The sequence below is a fragment of the Fundulus heteroclitus genome, chromosome 12 (genome assembly GCF_011125445.2).
Source record: "Fundulus heteroclitus isolate FHET01 chromosome 12, MU-UCD_Fhet_4.1, whole genome shotgun sequence".
NCBI classification, from domain to species: Eukaryota; Metazoa; Chordata; class Actinopteri; order Cyprinodontiformes; family Fundulidae; genus Fundulus; species Fundulus heteroclitus.
Window position 1 is genome coordinate 30,852,695 of NC_046372.1, and position 22,408 is coordinate 30,875,102.

General features: G+C 38.5%; 1 protein-coding gene across 7 annotated transcripts in view; it reads right to left on the bottom strand.

Annotated features, from left to right (window-relative positions):
* The window catches only part of mctp1a (multiple C2 domains, transmembrane 1a), a 179,922-nt gene that overhangs the window by 111,152 nt on the left and 46,362 nt on the right, over positions 1 to 22,408 (bottom strand). For all 7 annotated transcript variants that reach the window (XM_036144424.1, XM_036144423.1, XM_036144425.1 and 4 more), the window contains exon 2: positions 8,993 to 9,113. In XM_036144424.1, coding sequence (XP_036000317.1) covers positions 8,993 to 9,113 — 121 coding nt within the window. The remainder of the gene's footprint in view (positions 1 to 8,992; positions 9,114 to 22,408) is intronic.

Consider the following 22,408-nt stretch of genomic DNA (forward strand, 5'->3'; position numbering starts at 1 on the left):
CACAATTGTACAATTTGCATGGATATCTAACCAGGCAGTCCCTGAGAGATTGAGGTGCGCGAATACACTTGTTCAAGCGAGAGACAGATGAGGAACCTTGTAACCAGTAGTGTGTCTGTAGCACATAAGTGTGTGAACTGGGCTGGTGGTTTATTTTCAGCAGGGGGCGCTAGCCGTTACATAGCTTTGGGGGGAAAAAGCTGTTTTTCAGTTAGTTTTTGATTTAATGTTCCTGAATTGTTTCTCTGATGGAAGTGGGACAAACAGTGCATTGGCGGGGAGGGTGGGATCGGTGACAATATGTCAGGCCTTTTTTTGGATTTGTGAAGTGTAGGCTTTAGATCCAGTTGACGGCATGCCACGGTCCCCTGTGCTGTCCTCATCACCCACGCTGAATCCTTCCTCTTCTGCATCGTGCAGCTCCCGTACCGCACAACCACGCTGAGACACAATTTCAAGCAAGACAGTTCAAGAAATGATTCTCATCGGGATCAGCAGCCTTGTAACCAGTAATGTGTTTGTAACATGTAACAGTCTGAACAGTGCTGGCGATTGGGAGAGAAGCTGTTTTTAAGTCTGTTAGTTTTTGATTTAATGATCTTGAATCGTCTCCCTGATGGAAGTGGTGTAATTCGCACAACTGTATGTGGGGTGGATAGCAGAGCAGACGTGTCCGAGAGGGTAAATAGATGCTAATAGCAGGCCGGTCAGTGCAGTTGCACAAGCAATCTGCCCCCCAGGATGTTGTCACAGCTAAAGAAAACCCCAAGATTGTGTTCTACTTTGAAAACTAAACTTCAATCACTTAGTAACAATGACCCAACTGAAAAACATTTGAGATAGGTGTAATGCTTTTTTTGGTAGGCGCTGCTTCCACCTCTAAGCCCGAGTGAGAGAAAAAAAACACAGCTTACGATGACTGCCATGAGTTGGAATCAAAGCCATGTCTTTGTGTGCTGCTTAAATAAAATTAATAACATTAATATTTAACAAATTCTAGATTTTATCTCATCCATTAACTGAAAACCTGTTACTAAAAGAGAGGGCTGTCAGTGACTATAATTTATAAAAAATGTCCATATCACCTCTGACCTTAAGTGAACCTTGACTGTTCGGGTTGTGCACTATGGTGGACTGACTGACATATTCTACAATAAATCTAGAAATAAATACAGAAATAAATACTTATTTAAATACATATTTATTTTTGAATATGTCAGTCAGTCCTCCATAGTGCACCACCTTTTGGCCAATGACTGCTGGAGATAGGCACCAGCCCCACAACCCTATGAGTGAGTATAGATAATGGATGGATGGCTGGATGGTGGTTGAATAAAAAACTGTGGGAGAACCTACACCAACACATTACCTGTCTAAATATCTTATTAAGAACCATACCATAGTCTACATTCCCTTATGCTTGTCAGGACTCGGAGTACAGGAGATCAGAAAAAGCAGCAAAGACCCCCATAACACCTTCAGTCATGCTCGAGCAAACCAGGAACAGATCCACACATACACTTTAAGCTGTGTGCCACGGCAAATACAAACTCGGCGTGTGTGTGTTCTTGTACTTGTAGCGGAGCGAGAACATTTTTTGCTAATTTTACTAGTAAAGTTAGGACTTTGATGTAAAGTGAGGACCTTTCTTCGGTCCTCACTTTTTTTTCTGGGCTAGGGGTTAGGTTTAGGACTAAGGTGTAAATTAGGATTAGGTTAGGGCTAGGTTTTGGTACATACTGGTAAAGGTTAGGGTTAGGGTAAGGCCATAGAAAAGCCTGAAAATGAATGGAAGTCAAGGCGCTGTCCTAACTTTGTATTTAAAACAAAGGTGTGTGTGTGTGCGTGTGAGTGTGTGTGTGTGCGTGCATCATGTAGTGTCAGGACTGATTAATGGTCGCAGCTCTAGAGTTTCCCATTACCCCGAATGCAGTCTTCTAGAAAGAATGTTTTAGGTGAGGCATTGATGATCAAGGCACTCCATCGTCAGATGCTGGCATTTTACCTACTTCAGAGACAGAGAGAGAACGAAAGAACTCACAGTGTGCTTCTTCTCTGTATGAACACCATTGTGACCATGTTTTATTGAACCTGTTTTATATTCATCATTGGTCTCATGGTTCTCATCTTTAAATGAAAGACATACCTTAAATCAAATAGTTAAATAGTCCTCTAGACTGATTGGTGAGCCACAACAGTCTCTTCTATCTCTGTACACCAGGCAGGTACATCGGATAATTTCTTCTATTTTAAATAACGACTCTCCTCCTTGACTCTGTGAGTTTCAGCATCTTCCATCTGGATGGCTATAAAGTTGACTAAGAATAAAACAAAATGTAAGGGGTGCCAGCTCTCTGATCTTCCTTTAATCATAGGCAAATACACTATGTTTGAACATCCAATATGCACCCCTTCAACAATCAGCACCTAATACGTTGTGCATGGGATTTTTTTTGGCACAAATCAGAAATTTAGATTTGCTCATTGACAAAATCATAACACAATTTTAAAAAGCCTGGACTGAGAGGAAATACGCATTAGAGCAGTGGCGGCTTGTCAACGGGGAGCACTAGAGTGCTGCCTCCATCAAAATTGCAGCAAAAAAGTATGGACACAGTAAACATAAATTGTAAAATAAGAAGTAATTATCACATCTGTTCTCACATAAAATGTGTCTGACTTTTGATTTTCAACATTCCCATTCCATCTTAGGTTTGTTTAGGGTTAGTTCCTTGTGTAGGCCTCCTAATTTTAATGTTTCAAAGCCAAGGGGGCCCAGACAACTGAGTGTGCATGAGTCTTTGTATGTTTTTGGGTTAAATGTGACTCAATGCCGGTTCCTTAAAGATTCTCTTTGGGGCCTATCTTTCTGAGCCTGTGGCCAATAGGTGCTTTTTGTGTCATTCTTCATCCAATCAGATTAGTTTATCATACCTGTCAATCATAGTCATACTCCTGGCAACTAGTCTACGAGCGCTAATGCCACTCAAACATAGGAATGCAAATGGAGGCAACAACAAAAAGACAAGACAATGGCACGGTGAAAGTAAATTTGGTCATTTAGTTACAAAATAATAATTTCACGAGGATTTTGCTGGAATAAAAAGCAAACAAAGGAACTTGGACTGAACTGACCGGACCTAGAGATCGGGCAGCAGGCAACAGACCATAGAAGGGTTTATGTTCAAGTAGAGTTATTGTTCTGTGATAATCTCCAGCCTCTTGTGCATGTGCAGATTTTTATCACTAGCCACCACCACGTTTAAATCAATAAGTGCTTCAATTTATCAAAATTACGGGGGGGAATAAAAACTCCTTAAGAAAAATATGACAAACTACAACAATGCTTTGTGTGCTCAACATAAAGTACAGAAATTAACCAGCTATTTGTTTTAATGTATATGCAGTGCCAAAATAAATCCCCAAGAATGATTGCATAACCCAAATATTTGAAGCAAGTTCATACTATTAAGAATGCAACAAAGCTTGTATAGCTTAAAATGTTTTGGATTTTAAAGGCATTTTAAAAGTATCCTTAACCCTTTGTCTTTTAACCTTTCCGTGCTCCACATCACAACAACAGACTTCAATGTATTCTGATGGGATTTTATGCGATATACCAACACAAACAATCGCATAATTGCGAAGAATGTTTTTTACAAAAATCTTAAAAGTGTGCCATACATACGTAGTATTCATTCTAGCAATACCTTTCGCTGCAACTATAGCCGCAAGCCCTTTCAGGTATTATCTTTAATTGGACTTGAAGGAGCAATAAGTTATATTTCACCACTAAGTGCGCTGTTGAGCAGTGTCTGTAGATTATAACAAGATATGTGGCAAGCCACGCCTCTCTCTACCTCCATGTGCTTCAAATTTTTTATTTTTTGTCAAAAAGATAATGTCCAGAATGTACACGAGGATCACGGTGGGCAGTAAGGATCAAACTTAAAAAAGCATTTTACGTAACGCTGTTACTTACGGAGCCCCTCTGGTGACATGGACAGAATATTTTTTTTTTTAAGATGTTAAGTTGTGGCCACGCATTAGTAAATCGTGGCCACGACTTAACATCTTGAAATAAAATAATTCTGTCCATGTCACCAGAGGGGCTCCGTAGTTACTCACCAGTCTGGAAGAGAAAAGCTAGCTCTGGATCAAACGGGAGCTGCTTCTGCTCTCCATATGCTCTACACCTTGGAAACACGAAGCCAATGTTAATTTTGTGTGTGTGGTGATAATGGGTCCTGATCGTCTGTGGGTGGACGTGGCAGTAGCATTTTAAGGGGAGGGGCTAAGCCCTTAATGGCAGCTGATCACATGGCCGTACATGCACACGCGGCCTGGCTTTGTAAACACGAGACTGGAGAACAACACAGAGAAATGGTGTGTGACGTCATGCCACAGTGCATCTAAAAAGATATCTTTAACTTATCATAAAACAATTTTTTGCTCTTTCTATTTAAAATAATGAAATATTGCTTATTGCTTCTTTAAACTGTGTTAAGTACAGTTATCACCGATATCGATACTTAGAAAAATACTTCATACTCGATAATATTATTTTTTATACTGTTTCAAACATTTTTGAAGGCAAAGGATTATTTTTGATTAAGAGAAAAAACATGATTAATTACAATATGACACACTTAACCTTCATTTCCTTTAGTAGGGCAAAACCAAAAAATAGCGGACAATTATGCTCATACTTAAAAAATCTATAAAATTTAGGCTGCCCCTTGTTTGTTTGCCAAAACACATATTAATAACCTTTATATAAGTGTGTACTTTTGATTTAGTCATGCACTTTTTACTATAAATGCTTATCTTTACTGTGCAACTGTGTGCCTCCCTTTGCCAGTCAAATTTTCTAATCATACAATATAATTTTATTACTGTTGGACAAATAAAGAATCACTCCATACTACATTAGATCATGTTTAAAAAAAACATGGTTTTGGCACATGCAAAACTTTATTTACAGTGTAAACAAGGATTTGGTCCATGCAAATATATTCAGCAGCAGCCCTGTACAATATCTGCCTTTTTGGTGATTATGCACTATGTCTTCTTCAATGAGCCACTACAGCAACAGGGTAGGTTGATGTTTTTCAGCTTCAAGTTCAGGGGGATTATTATGTCTATTGGTTGTCCCACATGAGATTATGAGTTTATGTTCTTTGTTTCGGTGTTATTTGTTCATTGTAGCTGTTTAACATCGCCTTTATACTGAAGGATTCTGACGGGCTGACAATGGTTTAGCTTTGCGGTACACTGTCCCCTATGTGTCTGGCATGTTTGAAACAATGATCAGTGGTGAATTTATACAGGACTGTGTGGATGAAAACTATTCCAAAAACGATCCTGTGCATGCGATCTTATTTTTAAAAACAATGTGGGGGAGATATTGGTTTTTATAAAAACAAATATGCCCTGCTACATGTGTACAAGGCCTGAGAGGACTCTGACATTTTCTGTGAATACGGGCTCTGGCCTTTAAAAAAACGCTTTGTCTTTTCTGATAGTAAAGTAAAAACGGATAGGTCCTATTTACTAATCAAGTAATTTTTACTTTTATTTAGAAGCATCAGACTAAACAGAGCATAACACATATGCACACCACACTTTTTTGATGTGTAAAATAAATTCGACTGGGGTGCATCTTCTCCTGCATAAGGACCATTAGCACTAACACTCCCAATTCTGAGTTCCTTTCACTTGAACTAAGGTGCCAAGCCCAGCTCCTGAAAAACAAGCCCACAGCAGAATTCCCCCTCCAATAAACCTCACATGTGGCACAATGCAGTCAGACAAATACCATTCTCCTGGTAGCCGAAAGTCGTCCATCAGATTGCCAGATGGCGAAGCATGATACGTCACTCCAGAGAATGTGCCTCCACTGCTCTACAGCCCAGGGGCGATGCACCTTACACCGCTGCATCCAAAGCTTTGCATTGCACTGGGTGATGAACGGGTTGGCTGCAGCTGCTCGGTCATGGAAACCCAGTCCATGAAGCTCTTTACGCTTCATGCCTTAGCGTTCGCTGCTCCCGCTCCTTTAGTTGATGTGGCTTACCACTTAGTAGCTGAGTTGCTGTTGTTCCCAATTACTTCTACTTTGTTATAAAACTACTGACGGTTGACTCTGGAACTGTTGGATTGAGGAAATTTCACGACTGGATTCTCTACACAGGTGGTGTCCTATCACAGAACCACGCTGGAATTCACTGAATGACCCATTCTCTATCAGATGTTTGGAGACACTATCTGCATGCCTGAAAAGGATTCGAACAACTGATTTCCATTATGTGGATGGGTTAGCGAATACTTTCCGGAATATAGTGTACATTAATTATGTTTTCCATCTTTAAAAATTATATATACATACATCTGCGTACCGTTCCTTTTATCATTTATTTTTGTTCCTCTAAAGTTTACATATTTCCACTTTTTGGCTCTGAGTTATATTCCTTATTAGTGCTAATTCTGATTCTGATAATGTGCTATTTTTTTGTCTTGTTCATAAAATCCAGATGAAATACATTAAAGCTGGAAAATGGACTCTACAAACCCATTTTGTGAATTTTATCATATATTTCTCACTGGTATAGTCTCCAAGATACAGATAATTAACACAAAAGAGCAACGATGCAGTGATGCAGTGATTGACAAAACCAGACCCTTCAATCTGCTGAATTTATGAATAGTAACCCGACACTTGGCTTCATACAATATGCCCCTTCGCACACACTTTGTCACTCTTGATTTCTCCTTAAAAGGAATCCTTGACTAATGGACTTCTACATTTCTAATCCATAAGAGAATGGAAAATTTGGTGATGAAACTTTCTTTCCAAAAGATTGATTGTCAAAAACTGAGGAAGCTACATTTATAAAAAGGAAACGTTTGCAACTTTTGTTTTGGGTGGTCAGCTTTTTTTTACAGATGCAAGCAGGAGGTCCTCCAATAAAAAAAACGGTTAGACACCACAGCTTTACATTCTCAGCCACCCACACATATACACAAATGAACAGCAAGACTGAAGAACTAGTGACAAGTTTCATCTTGTGATGGTTTACTGCAAACATGGGGCCACACAGAGGTTAATGTGTTTTCATCCAAGATATGACAGCTCAGACAGGGTTGGGGCTCTTGGGAAACATCAGGATATTGCTGATAAGGGGTAAGGTAGATTTCAAAAAAGGTGCTTGTCAGCCAGTATTACCTCTAGCAACAAACACGACTATGAGTCACTCACTCTCTGTTTATGTTCATTCTCCAGATAACTGGTCGTGGCTATATTGCCCCACCTGCCACATTTTATCTACTCCTTTTTATGACACTTTTTTGCGAGCTCTCAAGCCAGTTCTACGAGATTTAGGTGTAGATTTTAAAAAGAAGAAAAAGACGCCTTTGGCCTTTTCTCATGCCAGACTTTTAAACAATTAAGCTGCTGTCAATTGGCTTACTGTCTTGCTCTATATGATGGCATATTGGAAAAACGCAGGTTATTTGGATCTAAACCAGAGAAGATGGAGATTTTACAGAACATCAATTCCTCTCACTCTTTATAAGCATGTCGCTTTGTGCTCCAGTTCTGAATAAAGCATGTATATTGGGATAACGGGTCTGACATTTTCAGTGTTTTGCTTGAATGAATTTTGTCATTATGTCTTTGCCTCATTTCTCTTTTATTTATATTTAAGCATCAATTGAAACAAAAAATTAAACGCTGTATGAGTGCCACCAAGAGTTCCTCCAATTGCCGTATGAAGCTAAAATAGGTCAAGTTGTCAGTCCCGTTTTAGTTTCAAGCGACTGCTATGCCAGCTGCCATTCATTTGAATAAGGCTTGGAGGCTGAGGTCAGCTTACAACTGTAGAGGTGGAAAATGCCACGTAAAAAGTTTTTTTTTACAAAAGTATTGGGCCATAATGATCGCTGTTACATTTGGAGGCCAAAGCAAGAAGCTTTCAAGCCTCAGAACACCATCCTAACTGTAAGGTACGGAGGTGGCAGTATCATGTTGTGTTAGCGTTTTGCTGAAGGAGAGACTGGTTCACTTTACAATATAGATGGGATCATGAGAAAAGAACATTGTGTTTCATGGACAGCTGGTGCGTAAAGACAAAAAGATGTGTGCATAGAAGGAAGCCTACAGACCAGAGTCAGTTACACCAGCTCTGTCTAGAGGAATGAGCCTGAAATATGGAAAACTATTTGCAGACGACGCATGTGGAAGGATACACAAAATGTTTCACTCTAGTAATGAACCTGCAAAAATAGTGGAACACAACAATGCAAACACTGTAGTTATTTTTCAGACTTATCAACATTTTTGAGCTCTTAAAACCAACTCTTAGTAACAAATGTAATGACAAAACCAAAAGGCAAGAGTAAAAGTCTGAAGTCTGATAGCTTTCTACTGTGCTGTTGAACCACTCAGCAAAAAAGCCCCATCAATAAGTTATTTTACCTAATTTCTGGTCATATTGCATAGGGACAAACTTATCCATTGAGAAGAAGCTTTACAGATGAATCAATTGTTTTCACAATCTCTGGGAAGTCACTATTATAAGGCTCAGGACAGTAAATAGGCTTTTGTTTACAGTAAAAAAAATCTGACAGCTTAACAATGTCTGGAGACCAAACCTGATCAATAAGCTGTGAAAGACTTATTTTCACATGGGAAAAGCTCAGAGGAATGAGAGACATGTAGAGAAAAAAGGCAAAGCAAATGTTGTTAGCATATTCCCTTTTTTTGGCTTCTATTGATTAGATTTGTTTGACAACAGACGATAGATTTTAGTTTATTTATTTTGTAAGAATATTACCATACAGTAGGTTTCCCACTTAGAAATCGAAAAAAAAATAAAAAGGGGACGTTGCTGTCCTTGGGCCAGATAAGAAGGCTTGATGAAGGTCTTTTCAATGTCTCTCCACATTAACCCCAAATCACATAATAAATCACAGAACCAAACAGATGTCCTACCTGTTCGGTCACGAATGGCGAGGTTTTTCCCTTTCTTCAAGACAATATCCAATTGGTACATGGCTGGACAGGGCAGCTGTAGCTGAGACTCTGCATTACTGGGCCCAACTATGTTGATGCCCTGTGAACATAAGAAGTCCAAGTTATTGAAATACTATAGTCTTTTCCAAAATATAAATTTCACAAATAATTTGAAAGACATACAAAACATATGGGTTAGCACACAAACATAATATTTGAGCTTTCACCAACAATAAGGTACAACTGACTCCATGGTTATTTTTTATGACCTACTACTGGGTTCATGTTGTTACGACAGAAGTTTTGTTGTTTTTTAACCAAATATTGTGTAAAAATTGTTCGGTCATTTAGGATTACCTTATTTACCTGATAAGTAAATGGCACCGTCTAGAGATAGCTATGCAACACACACAAAGTATTAGTAACATAGTATAGTCAGGCAAGGAGACAACATTTATTTTTAGTTTTATGTTTTCCTAAAAATTGTATTTCAGTATTTTATTTTTCAACTGTTTTAAAATGCATTATATAATTTCAGTTTTGATCAGAGATGCACTGAGGAGAACAAAGATGATAATATGAATTTTGCTATCCAGATCTATCTGTTAGTAAAAGTCATATACATTTTGATCTCCTTGTCTTTTTCTAATTTGGTGATTTTTCTTATAGCAGAAATTAAATAAAAATACAAATCACTCTTTTTACCCGAGTATTGCTTCTTCAGTAGTCCACTTCATGAATTCTCATTTTCAACTAATTCACGGGTAACGTCAATATTATACAGCTTCCAGTTTACTCCAATTTTTGCGTTGAAACCCAGCCAATCTCAGAAAAAACCTAACCATTTTGAATTAAATCCACCCACACCTGGATCGGTCCATATTTGTACATTTGCATACATAAAAAGATTATTGGGTTGTTTTCAACTGTTTTTAAAAGTTTTTAGAGTGAAGGCACTTTTTTTAGTAATTCAAATGTTCACATATATCCTGACACATAATCCTTTCAAAACTGTAAATACCCAATCAGTTCTGTGAAGACGAATAATAAATAAATAAAAGAATGGTCCCAAAATAACATGAAATGTCAATTTAGGTAATTTGCTCAAGCATTATTCAAGGAGTTGCTTATTTGACATTCTGCCTGTGTTCAAGTGTTAAATAAAATATTTTCCATGATAGCTCTGCACTCTGATAAGTGCAAAGCCACTCCATGCATTGAAAAATTTATGTTTGCGAAGTCTTTATTATGAGCTGCCAGATATACTTCTATTGAGCAGCTGAGGGAATCTAAGCTCTTGTGGAAAGCTAGCCACCTGGGACTCTTGAATAGTGCTATCTCTTTTTGCTTATCATGCTGAGGGCCTGAGGTCAGTGCTACATTTTGATAATGAACCCCCCCAATGGCTTATTTGCAAGCCACAACCGGAACTGAGCTACTCTCTGGGATCCACTACATCATATGTCCTTATTAAAGTCTTTGCAAATTTGATTTTACCCCCTTTTTTGCCTCTTTGTTCCTCATCAGGTAGCCCTTTGGTGAGCACTGGTGTCATATTTCACAAGCTGTGGTGGTCACAGCTGAGGCTAATAATAACTACAAAACAATTTAAAAAGCTTGGTAGGGGATAAACAAAGAAACTGCAAAATAAGTTTTCATGTAAGTAGAAGATACAGAGAGACACAGTTAGGAAACCAATGATGAAAAAAATAATAAGACATTGAGGATGCTATCAAAACATGAATCAAAATGAATTGTTTTGCTTCAAAGTTGTCATTTTCCAAAGATGTCCTAACTGTATATCTAATAATAAATGTCCCTGTGATAATGACAGAGTTAAAGGAACAACAAATAGCAATGGCCCCTAGTGGTTAAAAGCAGAACAACACATATACAATGCGCTTCACAGAGACCTGCTATGTAAAAAAACGATCATGCCGCTGTGAAACTCCATTGCATTTTAACTTCCACAGGACAGGCATATGATGTTGTATTCCGTTCAATTTCTGGTTTGCTTCTCTTACTGGCTTCCATGTTTGCAGGCTGCAGCTCTTTTGCCAAGATAACATACCAAATAATGCGCTCTGTTTTGGGAACCCTGGGAACTCTCATAGGACTGACTCAGGAACCAGGAAGTAAACACGGGCTGCAGTCTGAAGCGAAGTAGTTCCGGACCGTTTCTCTAGGTTTGAAAGGAGAAAAACGTGACAAAGACATTGTTGATGGGAGGACCGATTGTTTATAGGGAATATTACTTCCATCCTGGGTGACAAATGAGAATGATTTAGGTTGATTTTACGGTAAATATTTTACTTATAGCTACATTAAACAACTTTGGGTAGACTATTATTTTCATGCATAAAGATCCATAAGTTTAAATTAATATCAACTTAATATGAACATCCATTTTTTAAAAGATGATAAAAACAAAAAAAAATGCAATGCTGTGTAAAATTAGATGTATATGTATCCTGCAAAGCAACGATTTTCTTGTTCGGTTTAAAAAGTGAGAATTAAAAAATGAATTAAGTGCATCAGTCTATGATTGCTAATGAATCTATCTTCGTATATGGTAACTCGATTATTTTTGACTTTCATTTTTTTGAAAATGAAATTTGTTTTAGCAAGAATATTCACATATAGGCCTGCAGAGTGGTGCAGTGAGTAACACTGTTGCCATGCAGCAAGAAGGTCCTGGTTTCAAGTCCTACCCTTGCCCTGGGTCTTTCTGCATGGAGTTTGCATGTTCTCCCTTTGCATGCATGGGTTCTCTCCGGGTACTCCGGCTTCCTCCCACAGTCCAAAAAACATGACTGTTAATGGCCTCTCTAAATTCTCCTTAGTTTGCGAGTGTGTGCGAGAATGGTTGTTCGTCCTGTTTGTCTCTGTGTTGCCACGCGATGGACTGGCGACTGGTGTACCCCGCCTCTCGCCTGTTGACAGCTGGAGAGAGGCAGCAGCACCCCTCGCAACCCCAATAGGGATAAGTGTGTTAGAAAGTGGATGGATGGATAGATATTCACATATAAGCAGCTGTTAATGATATTAACAGACGCCAAATGCGTCTGTTAATATTTGTATTTTTTGTGCAAAAAGGTACAAATAGAACAAAACAGTTCTATTGTTTTGTTCTATTTGTAAAAATTGTCTATTTAAAAAATGGTCTTTTTAATTCTGGTCAGGAATGTTATTGGTACCTTATAATCAGACTTAGATCAATCTGCCGCTTTTTTATTATAGTATGTCATATAAAAATGTATTTTTATATGACACAACAGATTTATATATCAATTTCAATCATTTGTCAACTGACTGATAAATCACAAACTATTATTTGTGTATTCTCCCCACACATTCCTATTACACACTAAAACATAAAAAACTTTATTTGCAATAACACTTCTTGTTCACCAAAAAAAAAAAAAAAAATCTATGTATATCTGAAGAGGAGAGTGAGAGGCCTTTCTATGGAAAGTGTACCAGCTCAGTCAACAGGGTGAACATTAAAGGACACACAGAAGCAACAGCTGTGTGACTGTGTGGGATAAACTTGGGTTTGACAGTGCAAGTAAGTTCCTGACCTTTGGCTTCCTGGTTTAGTGTGTGCGTAACCAGAAAATGCAGTTCTATTGAAAGATTCTTGCATCATCTAACCCCATCAGACTTTAAATGTAACCAACAACTGCTGGCTAAACAGTGACAAAATGAGAACTGTTGAACAAGACAGCTTTAAAACGTTATATCAAACTCCAAAAGTATTAATAGTAGTCTGATAATTTACATGAAGAATTTTTTGTAAACAGTGCACAAACACAACATGTGGGCAAGATTTGAAATTGATTTGCTTACACCAAGCTTGTTTGAGCAAAAAACAGGTGCAGGATTAGATAAAACAAGCAAAAAGCTTAAACAGACTAACATCCTACTAAAACTTAAATGTAGAACTCTGGTAAAGAACAATAAGCTTTTAAAGATTATAGAATATCTTGAAATCTGCACTGGCAGATTCTGATTCTTGAATCAGTCATTTTGTTTGGGCTTTCCTCTGGGACCCAGTCAGGACAGCGAATCTGTCTCTGTCTGTCCAATCCCCTGGGTAGAGTTCTGCCCTGACCTGACTACTAATGCCACAGTAGAGGAAGATCAAGCTTGCCTGCAAGCTGAATTCTCTCAGCATTTGTGCAATCGCTAACACACAAGAATCCATCTTGTCCCACTCCCACCTCACCTGTTTGGGACCGAACCAAAACAGTTTGAGCCAATCACGTTGCAGGACGCCTGAGAAGCCGCTGCTATCAGCAGCTGCTGTTTTGTCAGAATCCACAATTTCTTCTTTGAAAGAAGAACCGCAAAAAGTGCCTTTGACTAATTTACCTTGTGGTTTCTTATTGCACCTGCTAATTACAACATTTTCATTTGATGCCATGATTGGCTAAAACTAATCTTTGTTAGGCGGGTGACTAGGCGTTGCTTCTACCAATCAGCTCTACTGAATGTCCCTCCTTTCCCCAAACGGATTTGATGGCAGCAGTCCCATATTCATAATGTGCACAACGTAGAGCGCTACACATTATCAATCTGACTTGGCTGGTTAGAGAGACATAAACTTACGAATGAACATGAATGAATTATTCCGAGTCAGAGAAGTGGAACTTAAAGGAAGCCAAGTCAACACTGGGCTCAATGTTAGAAAATGTTAAAGTCACAGCAAACTAGCATGATTAAATAAGTAATAGACTAATTGATTGAGCAATTTAAAGTAGGAGAAGTAAATAAGCCATAATATGCCTTACATTTGTTTTATTTTTTTATCTTTTAAAAAAAAATTAAGTGTGTACACTACCAGTCAAACGTATGGACTCACTTTGTCATTCAATGACTTTCACTTATTTATATGACTTTCTGCACTGCAGATACATAGTCAAGACATCAAAACAATGACTCAAAAGTACATAGAATTATGTATCAAATACAAAATAGTGAAATAACTCAAACGTCTTGTATATTTTAGCTTTTTCTAAATATCCCTCTTTGCTTTGGTCACTCTTGGCTGTCTCTCAATGAGCTTCATGAGGTTAGTCACCTGAAAAGGTTTTCCAACTGTGTTGAAGGGGTTCTCAGAGGTAGTAATAAAATAAAGACAAACCATTGGATGAGAAGTCCAAACTTTTAACTTGTAGTGTAATTCATTTAAAACACTCGTTTCTGGCACAAATGAGCCATTTCATCTATCACTCTAAAACAAAAAGGCATTGCCATGTGCAGATGGAATCATAACATGTCTAGTGGTACAGCAAAACATGACTGCCCATTGTTCTGTACAGAAAAAGAAGGTTATGTTGGTAATTACTAAAGAACTTTCTAATGGGTTGAGCAGACGAGCCTATGATGAAGGATAGAATGAGCATTTTTACTTCTCCCAAAGATTCTGCAACACAGGAAAACTGGGTGAAATTTGTGAAAAGTGAAGAGGGTTGTCCCATAATTATCTAACAACTGGAGGCTTTCCTTCAAGGTAAGAAACAAAACAAAGGCAGAAGGATGAGGACATGCCACAACTAATGGCCAAGCTAAGCTAACTTTGGCAGAGTCAGCCATCAGATAATTAAGACGATGCTGGGAGCTGTTTGTGAGCAAAAGTTTTCCAGGTAAACTGAAAGAACTTTTGCAGTACTTTTCTAGTCATGCTGAACAATGAAAAAGGTTTTACACAAAAGGAGTCTCATATCCTGGACACGTTGAAAGACTGATACACAGCACAGTAGACAACTTGAAGTTAAGTTCCTTGCCCAAGGGTTCAATGTCACATGGTGAGTGAATTGTACACACAACAATTGTAAATCATATGTATTATTGTAAATAATATTCAATATTGTATATAATATGTATTATTATTGTATATATGTATTAATATTGTTGTTGTTGTGGTTATTATTATCAGATGACTACTAATTAATTCAAGAGCCACTGTCTAAAATATATTTTGTGGGGGTCCACCCCCAATAATTTGCTACAGCAGTGATTCATCTATCCTCAGTTTCTGAGCTAAATGAACAACAGATTGACTTTGATTTGCCAACCACCACATCGTTAACTTTAGCTTGAAGCAACATTTTAGGTTCAAATGTCATGTAGTGTGAATTCTGCTGACTGAGTTTAAGTTGCATAATGTTTGACAGTCAAATTGCTGTGGTGAAGTAAAGCATGGACCGGGGTTGGGTGATATATTGACATCTGAAGACACTGTATAAGCCACCTAAGATTTTAGAATGGCAATCACTAATGTTAATATACACTCACCGGCCACTTTATTAGGTACACCTGTCCAACTGCTCGTTAACACTTAATTTCTAAGCAGCCAATCACATGGCGGCAACTCAGTGCATTTAGGCATGTAGACATGGTCAAGAGAATCTCCTGCAGTTCAAACCGAGCATCAGTATGGGAAAGAAAGGTGATTTGAGTGACTTTGAACGTGGCATGATTGTTGGTGCCAGAAGGGCTGGTCTGAGTATTTCAGAAACTGCTAATCTACTGGGATTTTCACGCACAACCATCTCTAGGGTTTACAGAGAATGGTCCGAAAAAGAAAAAACATCCAGTGAGCGGCAGTTCTGTGGGCGGAAATGCCTTGTTGATGCCAGAGGTCAGAGGAGAATGGCCAGACTGGTTCAAGCTGATAGAAGGGCAACAGTGACTCAAATAACCACCCGTTACAACCAAGGTGGGCAGAAGAGCATCTCTGAACGCACAGTACGTCGAACTTTGAGGCAGATGGGCTACAGCAGCAGAAGACCACATCGGGTGCCACTCCTTTCAGCTAAGAACAGGAAACTGAGGCTACAATTTGCACAAACTCATCGAAATTGGACAATAGAAGAGTGGAAAAACGTTGCCTGGTCTGATGAGTCTCGATTTCTGCTGCGACAGTCGGATGGTAGGGTCAGAATTTGGCGTCTACAACGTGAAAGCATGGATCCATCCTGCCTTGTATCAACGGTTCAGGCTGGTGGTGGTGGTGTCATGGTGTGGGGAATATTTTCTTGGCACTCTTTGGGCCCCTTGGTACCAATTGAGCATCGTTGCAACGCCACAGCCTACCTGAGTATTGTTGCTGACCATGTCCATCCCTTTATGACCACAATGTACCCAACCCATGATGGCTACTTTCAGCAGGATAATGCGCCATGTCATAAAGCTGGAATCATCTCAGACTGGTTTCTCAAATGGCCTCCACAGTCACCAGATCTCAATCCAATAGAGCATTTTTGGGATGTGGTGGAACGGGAGATTCGCATCATGGATGTGCAGCCGACAAATCTGCGGCAACTGTGTCATGCCATCATGTCAATATGGACCAAACTCCCTGAGGAATGCTTCCAGCACCTTGTTGAATCTATGCCACGAAGAATTGAGGCAGTTCTGAAGGCAAAAGGGGGTCCAACCCGTTACTAGCATGGGGTACCTAATAAAGTGGCCGGTGAGTGTAGGTTTTCATACCGATCTTTCCCCATCTGCGTCTAATTTGCTGGGAGCAAAATGTTTCTGAATACATTTTCCACTCGCTCTTTCCCTGCCCACCCCAAGAAAGTCAGCCTATTAAATGAGACCCAGGTGACTGTGGAACGATTTCAATGACTTGACAAGATCCAAGAGAGCAAAGATGCAGTATGGTAGATAATCCTAAAAGGGAGAAAGAAAAGTTTGACAACACTGTGAGCCGCTGCCTGGCTGAAGCTGACAAACTCTCTAAGACATCAAGGCACCGTATGGAGAAGCCGGTGGCCGGTAAACAATTTGCAAAATTTGCCTTTAGTTTTCTACAGAGGAAATTATTCAAATGAGAATGACGACAGACTTTGTCAGTAATAATGCCACCGACATAGGGTGAATAATTTTAAAAGAGCTTTTATTGGGGTCTCTGTGCTGTTCTCTCTACAACTGCATATCAGACTTTATCTCAAACAGTTGCTGAAACATGTTATGCTTTAAATATCTAAATAAATGTTCATATTGTATTGAATTTATTTTTGATGAAAACAGCCTGTATAGTGTGCTTTGTCTAATTAATCATGTCATCAGTTTTAAAAGCCCCTTTAATCTCTGCCAAAGGGACAACGGTCTGATGTGTGGCAAATGTGCTCTTGGTTGCCTTTCCCTGTTAAGGCATTACTAGTTTTGTGCTCAGTTCAGTTTCAGTGGCTCGGATTATTGGTCATAGGGATATATATATTTTTATTTATTTTATTTTTTTCCCTGGTTCTTAGTTGTTTTTGTCAGCTAACCACTGTTTCAAAATGTAAAAAACAAACAGGTGCTTAAGCTCTGTTTTGAAGTTGAGCTGGCTAACTTCTAACTTCTAGTAACTTCTACTGTTGGTTGTTGTGGGAGGACAACTGTATCGTTGTTTGTTGTTTTTAATCTGTTCTCAACAGAACTATCAGATTGTGAATCACTGTTTAATAATGCATTACCACCTTGAAAATGTATACAGTGATTCAAGAGACATAGAATTCTTAATATCATGTCAAAATAAAGCTTTATTATGTTGCTATATAGGTTTTAGGTAGTGGTCAACCTGAACATGAACTAGTTATGTGTATAAATGCTAGACTTTCTGCTGCTTCCACTGACTTCTGCCATGTTTTACACAGCCATCGCACAGGCAGTTAATATTAAGTATTTTGGTGAAACAACTTGTTTGAGAAAACGCTTAAAGGTCAGAGTAACAATGGTGATTAGAATCCAAGCAAAAATTGGAAAATACACCCGAATGCTCCACAGACTTTAGTTTTTTTTTACTTGCAGGCAGACTGGGTTCGCTTTTAAATCTCTGGATTTAGGACGCAGTCTGTTAGGTCTTCAAGCTACTGCTCTCAAACAATATTTCTCCTGCCTTCTTCCTCTCCACAGGAAAAATTGCCTTATAAATCTTTCCTGTCACTGTTTTTGTTTTGGGTGGCCAGTCTGTTGTGCACCAATGTCACGCAGTTTGTACATATTTCTCGACTTTGAATGTGGAAGTGAATATAAAAATATTGCTTGGGCACAACTTTAAGAAATGATGACACATTCCCTTTAACTTTGTTTTTAAAGATTACTGTAGCGCTTGATGTAATTTATTCAAGCATGAATTTATGAAGAATTATGCACAATGTTTTTTGTCACAATCAGGCTTTCCCCATTGCTTTGTGAGCCACTGAACCAGATGACTTCAGCCAGCAGACCGTGTTATACCGCGTGTAAATAATCCTTGGAGAGTTGCCAGAGTTCTCCTAGTCAGAAAACCCTTCAAACTCAATCCAAAGTAATGTCTTTGAAATGTCTATAAATATCAGTTCCCTTTTCTACAAAATAAATAATTCTTTCAAGAAAAAAACCCGGGTTTAGGTTTAGCATTGAATTTCAGTCTTATTACTGTAATCTCTAGAAAAATGAGTACCTTCCTTTTCCTGCAGAAGACAAATATTGAACACACCATGTAACATATGGTGTCCAAGTAAGTTTTCTAAAGATGTATTATCAGATTACGTGAATATAATTTACAGTAGCAAAAGGCCGCAGAGCTCAGAGACCTGTTAAAAAGCCAAACAATTAAGTCCAGCGGCTTTAACTTTATTGATGCTCTCGCCCCATAATTAGGTTTTAATGTACAGCAGAAATCCCAAAGGTCACCATGCACAATACTGCAGGATGATCTGCCTAGCAGCTTTAGCTTTAGTGGTTGTATAGAGAGACTTTATTTTGCATTAAATCAATAACAGATGGTAAACCGAGTGACTTATTGCTCTGCACCTGTTGTTGTTTTTTTAACGTCTAGTCCCTGATGTAATCACAAACTGGAAATTGCCACATGACATTTTAGTCCGTCTATACAAAGGGAGGAGAGAAAGATCAATGTGACAAACAGGATATGATCAGGTTTGCCGTCTGACCACTAATATCGCTCAGTTTCTTGTTTTCAAGCTGAGTCTGAATAGCGACTGGTGGCTCTCTTCTCAGGACGCCTTGCTGACAAGGATGCCTCCTGGTCTCTGAGCGACAATGGCCAGGCCAGTCAGACGCCACCTCTGATTATTTTATAAAGGTTGCCTGTGTTCTGTTGACGTCAAGACTGAAATCCTCGTGTTGCTTCTTTCTGTAAGAAAGACCAAATACTGGAGATATATTTCTTTCCTGGCAGTATATCATACGAGGAGAAGGTCTGTCCTTAGCCCTGGGCACGGTATGCAGCCAGATTCTCATTTCTTACAATGATGGCAGGTAATTTCCATTCTCTGAATGTCCCTATCTGAATAACCTGAATCTATTTCTGTTTTCTCATTAACAAAGAATATCTTTTTTTTTCGTCACAGCACTTTATATTATCACATGAAATATCTTTTTTTTTTAACCTTTTACTATAAAAAATCCTTATAAAAATCATTTGTAAAAATCATTTTCATACAGTAAACAGTACATGTGATCAGGTGCCAAATTCTGCTGGAAAGTGAAATCCCCATCTCCATGAAGCTTGTCAGCAGAGAAATGTATAAAGTGTCTTCTCCAGACTTTTTAAACCCTGATTTCCAAAAAAAATGCAATTTATGCTTTTATCAGAAAAAAGGAATTTGGACATTTTGATGGTCCATTTGTTGTTTTCCTCCTCCATGACCCAGAGAAGGAGCTTCTGAAGTTGTCAGATGCATCTGCACGTGGTGGCTTTCAGATCTGTGACTACTGCTTTAGTTCATGCCTTCTGAATCATCCCTAAACGAGTTTTTGTGCACAATCCTCTCAGCGCTGTGATTACCCTTGTAGCTTGTGCACCTTTTGTCTAACATAGTTGTTCCCTCCACTCAACTTCATACAAAAGTGCTTGGATACGATTCACCCCCCTATCGTGACCATGGATTGAAAACTTGCTTTTCTTTCCAAATTGGTAATCAATAATAAATTGAAATTTGGGGTTTCAATAGCTGTGAGACATAAAGATTAACAGAAAATAAACATTGCAAAACTATCACTGTGTGTAATGAATTTGTAAATTCAAGGAGTTTCAGGCTTTGTACAGAATTTCTGAAATAAACAGACTGCTCTGTGATATCTTACTTTGCTGAGATGAACCTTTATATAGGTCTTATGATCTGTAATAAAAGAGTCTTGTAGTGCTATAGCTTGGCCTGTAACAATGAATGAATCAATGAAACACAGATCAAACAAACCCCCTATTCAAGCTCTCACCAGTTCTCAGTATTACGGCGGTGAAGAGAGGCTCTGTTGTCACTTTCAAGGATGCTGTCAGATGCTCTTTAGAAGTTTCATTTGCTGACAGGGTGATGGATGGTTGCTATCTAAATCATGCTGCTGAGCTAATAGTAATGATGATGCAGCTTTGCTATCCCGGGGTTATGTGTCTGGAAGAAAATTGGATTGCATTGTTGTGGGTCTGGCTCGCAACCGATGCCCAATCCTGAAACTAACTTCTAATTAATGTCTCTTGAAGACAATTTATAAGAGCTCAGATGGAAACACTGTGTTTTTTTTTCAACATGGGACTATGATTTGTCACGGGCTAATCTCTTCATCTAATTAATTTTATTTGCATCCCCTGGGACTCCAGGTAAGCCATGATGCCAGAGTTTTGAAGGTGTTCATCAAAAAAATGTTTAATGTTTTCAAGTTAACAAGGTACCACACAAATTCAAACTATGTAACCAAAAAAAAATCATTAATTGAAAGTACTTGAGCTAACGTGCATTGGAGTGCATTCATTTTAATGTAGTTAAAATCTACCATGAAAACAGCGCTGATCCAGAATTCTCCCTTCAAACCGCAGAAGTGAACCCACAACAGTGTTGCACGCAGACACTGCAATCACAATCACATACTGTAGAAAAGGCTCTTGAGGTTTGCCAGTGAGGCCTAATACATTGCTAGAAATGTATTTTCTTGTACTCAGACTAAATTTAGAACATACGGGGGAGGAAAACAGTGTAGAAGGAGGCTGAGGTTGTTTCCAGCTGTATATGTCTTCAAATCCTTCTCCTATATTTTATGTGAGAAGACCGAGTAAAAATCAGCTTCAAACAACAAAATGTGGTACATTTTTACAGATTCTTACCTTTGTTTTTGTTTTTAAAAAAGAAAATCATAGCACCTAAAATATGCATCAACAAAATGTGATATCAATTACATATCTTCCTTACAAACGGCAACAAATATCTGCATATTTTGCACCTAAAATCACCGGTTACTGACTGAGTCAGCCTTAGGTACAGATGGTGAAGGTGTCAGCAACTTTCATCCGTCATTGCTTCTGTGACCAGTGAGCCGTCTCCAGTAGACTAACCATCTGTCTCTGTCACTTTCAATCCATCTTTTGACTCTATTGTGTCACAAAATCAACTTACATGCCTGGACATTGTTTAAGGCTTGCATTTGAAAAATATATTATACAGTACCTTGCAAAATTGCTCGTGCACCTTGACATCTTTGGCATTTTGTTATGTTACATCCTCAAATATCAACGTATTTTATAGGGATTCTATGTGACACACTAACATAAAGTGGTTCATAACTGTGGAGTGGAAAATAAATCAACTGGCTTCACTGAAGTTTATTTAGGGTACCCACAGTTAAACCAGATGTCAAGGTACACTGTAAAACAAAGACGCATGAGCCTTTCTCGTTGTCTGACATTAAATCTGCCTTTATCTTTTCTGTTTTATGTAAACTACGACTGCCAAAAATATTTCTATTTGCAAAATGCGAGATAACGAGAGAGAGAGAATGTATCATTCCTTTCTTCAAAGTCAGAGGTTTACATACACTCATATCACAGTATTGTATCTTTAAACAACTATGGAAAGCCCTGATGATGAAGTCAGGGTCAGTAAGTCTAATATCTTACTTCACAATGTTTGAATTAATTGGAGACACACATGTTGATAGATTTTAAGGCAATTCCTAAAACAACCTGCTTCACTGTGTGACAACGTCAGAAAATGAAAAGAAATCAGGCAAAATACCAGCCTTCAGAGTCTGGTTCATCTTTGGGAACAGGTTCCAGATGGCTGAAGGTGTCATCTGCTCATAAAACTTAAACGAGCACGAACACCAAGGTAATGTCAAGCCATAGACCGGCGACAAAGGAAAAAGATTTTGAGTCCAACAGATGTTACCCCAGAACAAAGCAAAGATACCTTTAACAATGCTAACTAAAATGGGTCAGAGAGACCCGTTATCCACAAAGAAATAAACCCAACATGGGCCGAAGAGAAACTCAGAGAGGAAGAAGCCATTACTCCAAAAGCAACATTTAAACACAGGCAAAATGACCTTAAAGGGACAGCATGTATCTAATTTGGCTTTTAATTAGCAAAAATAAAGTATTGCTTTACATATTCTGCCAAA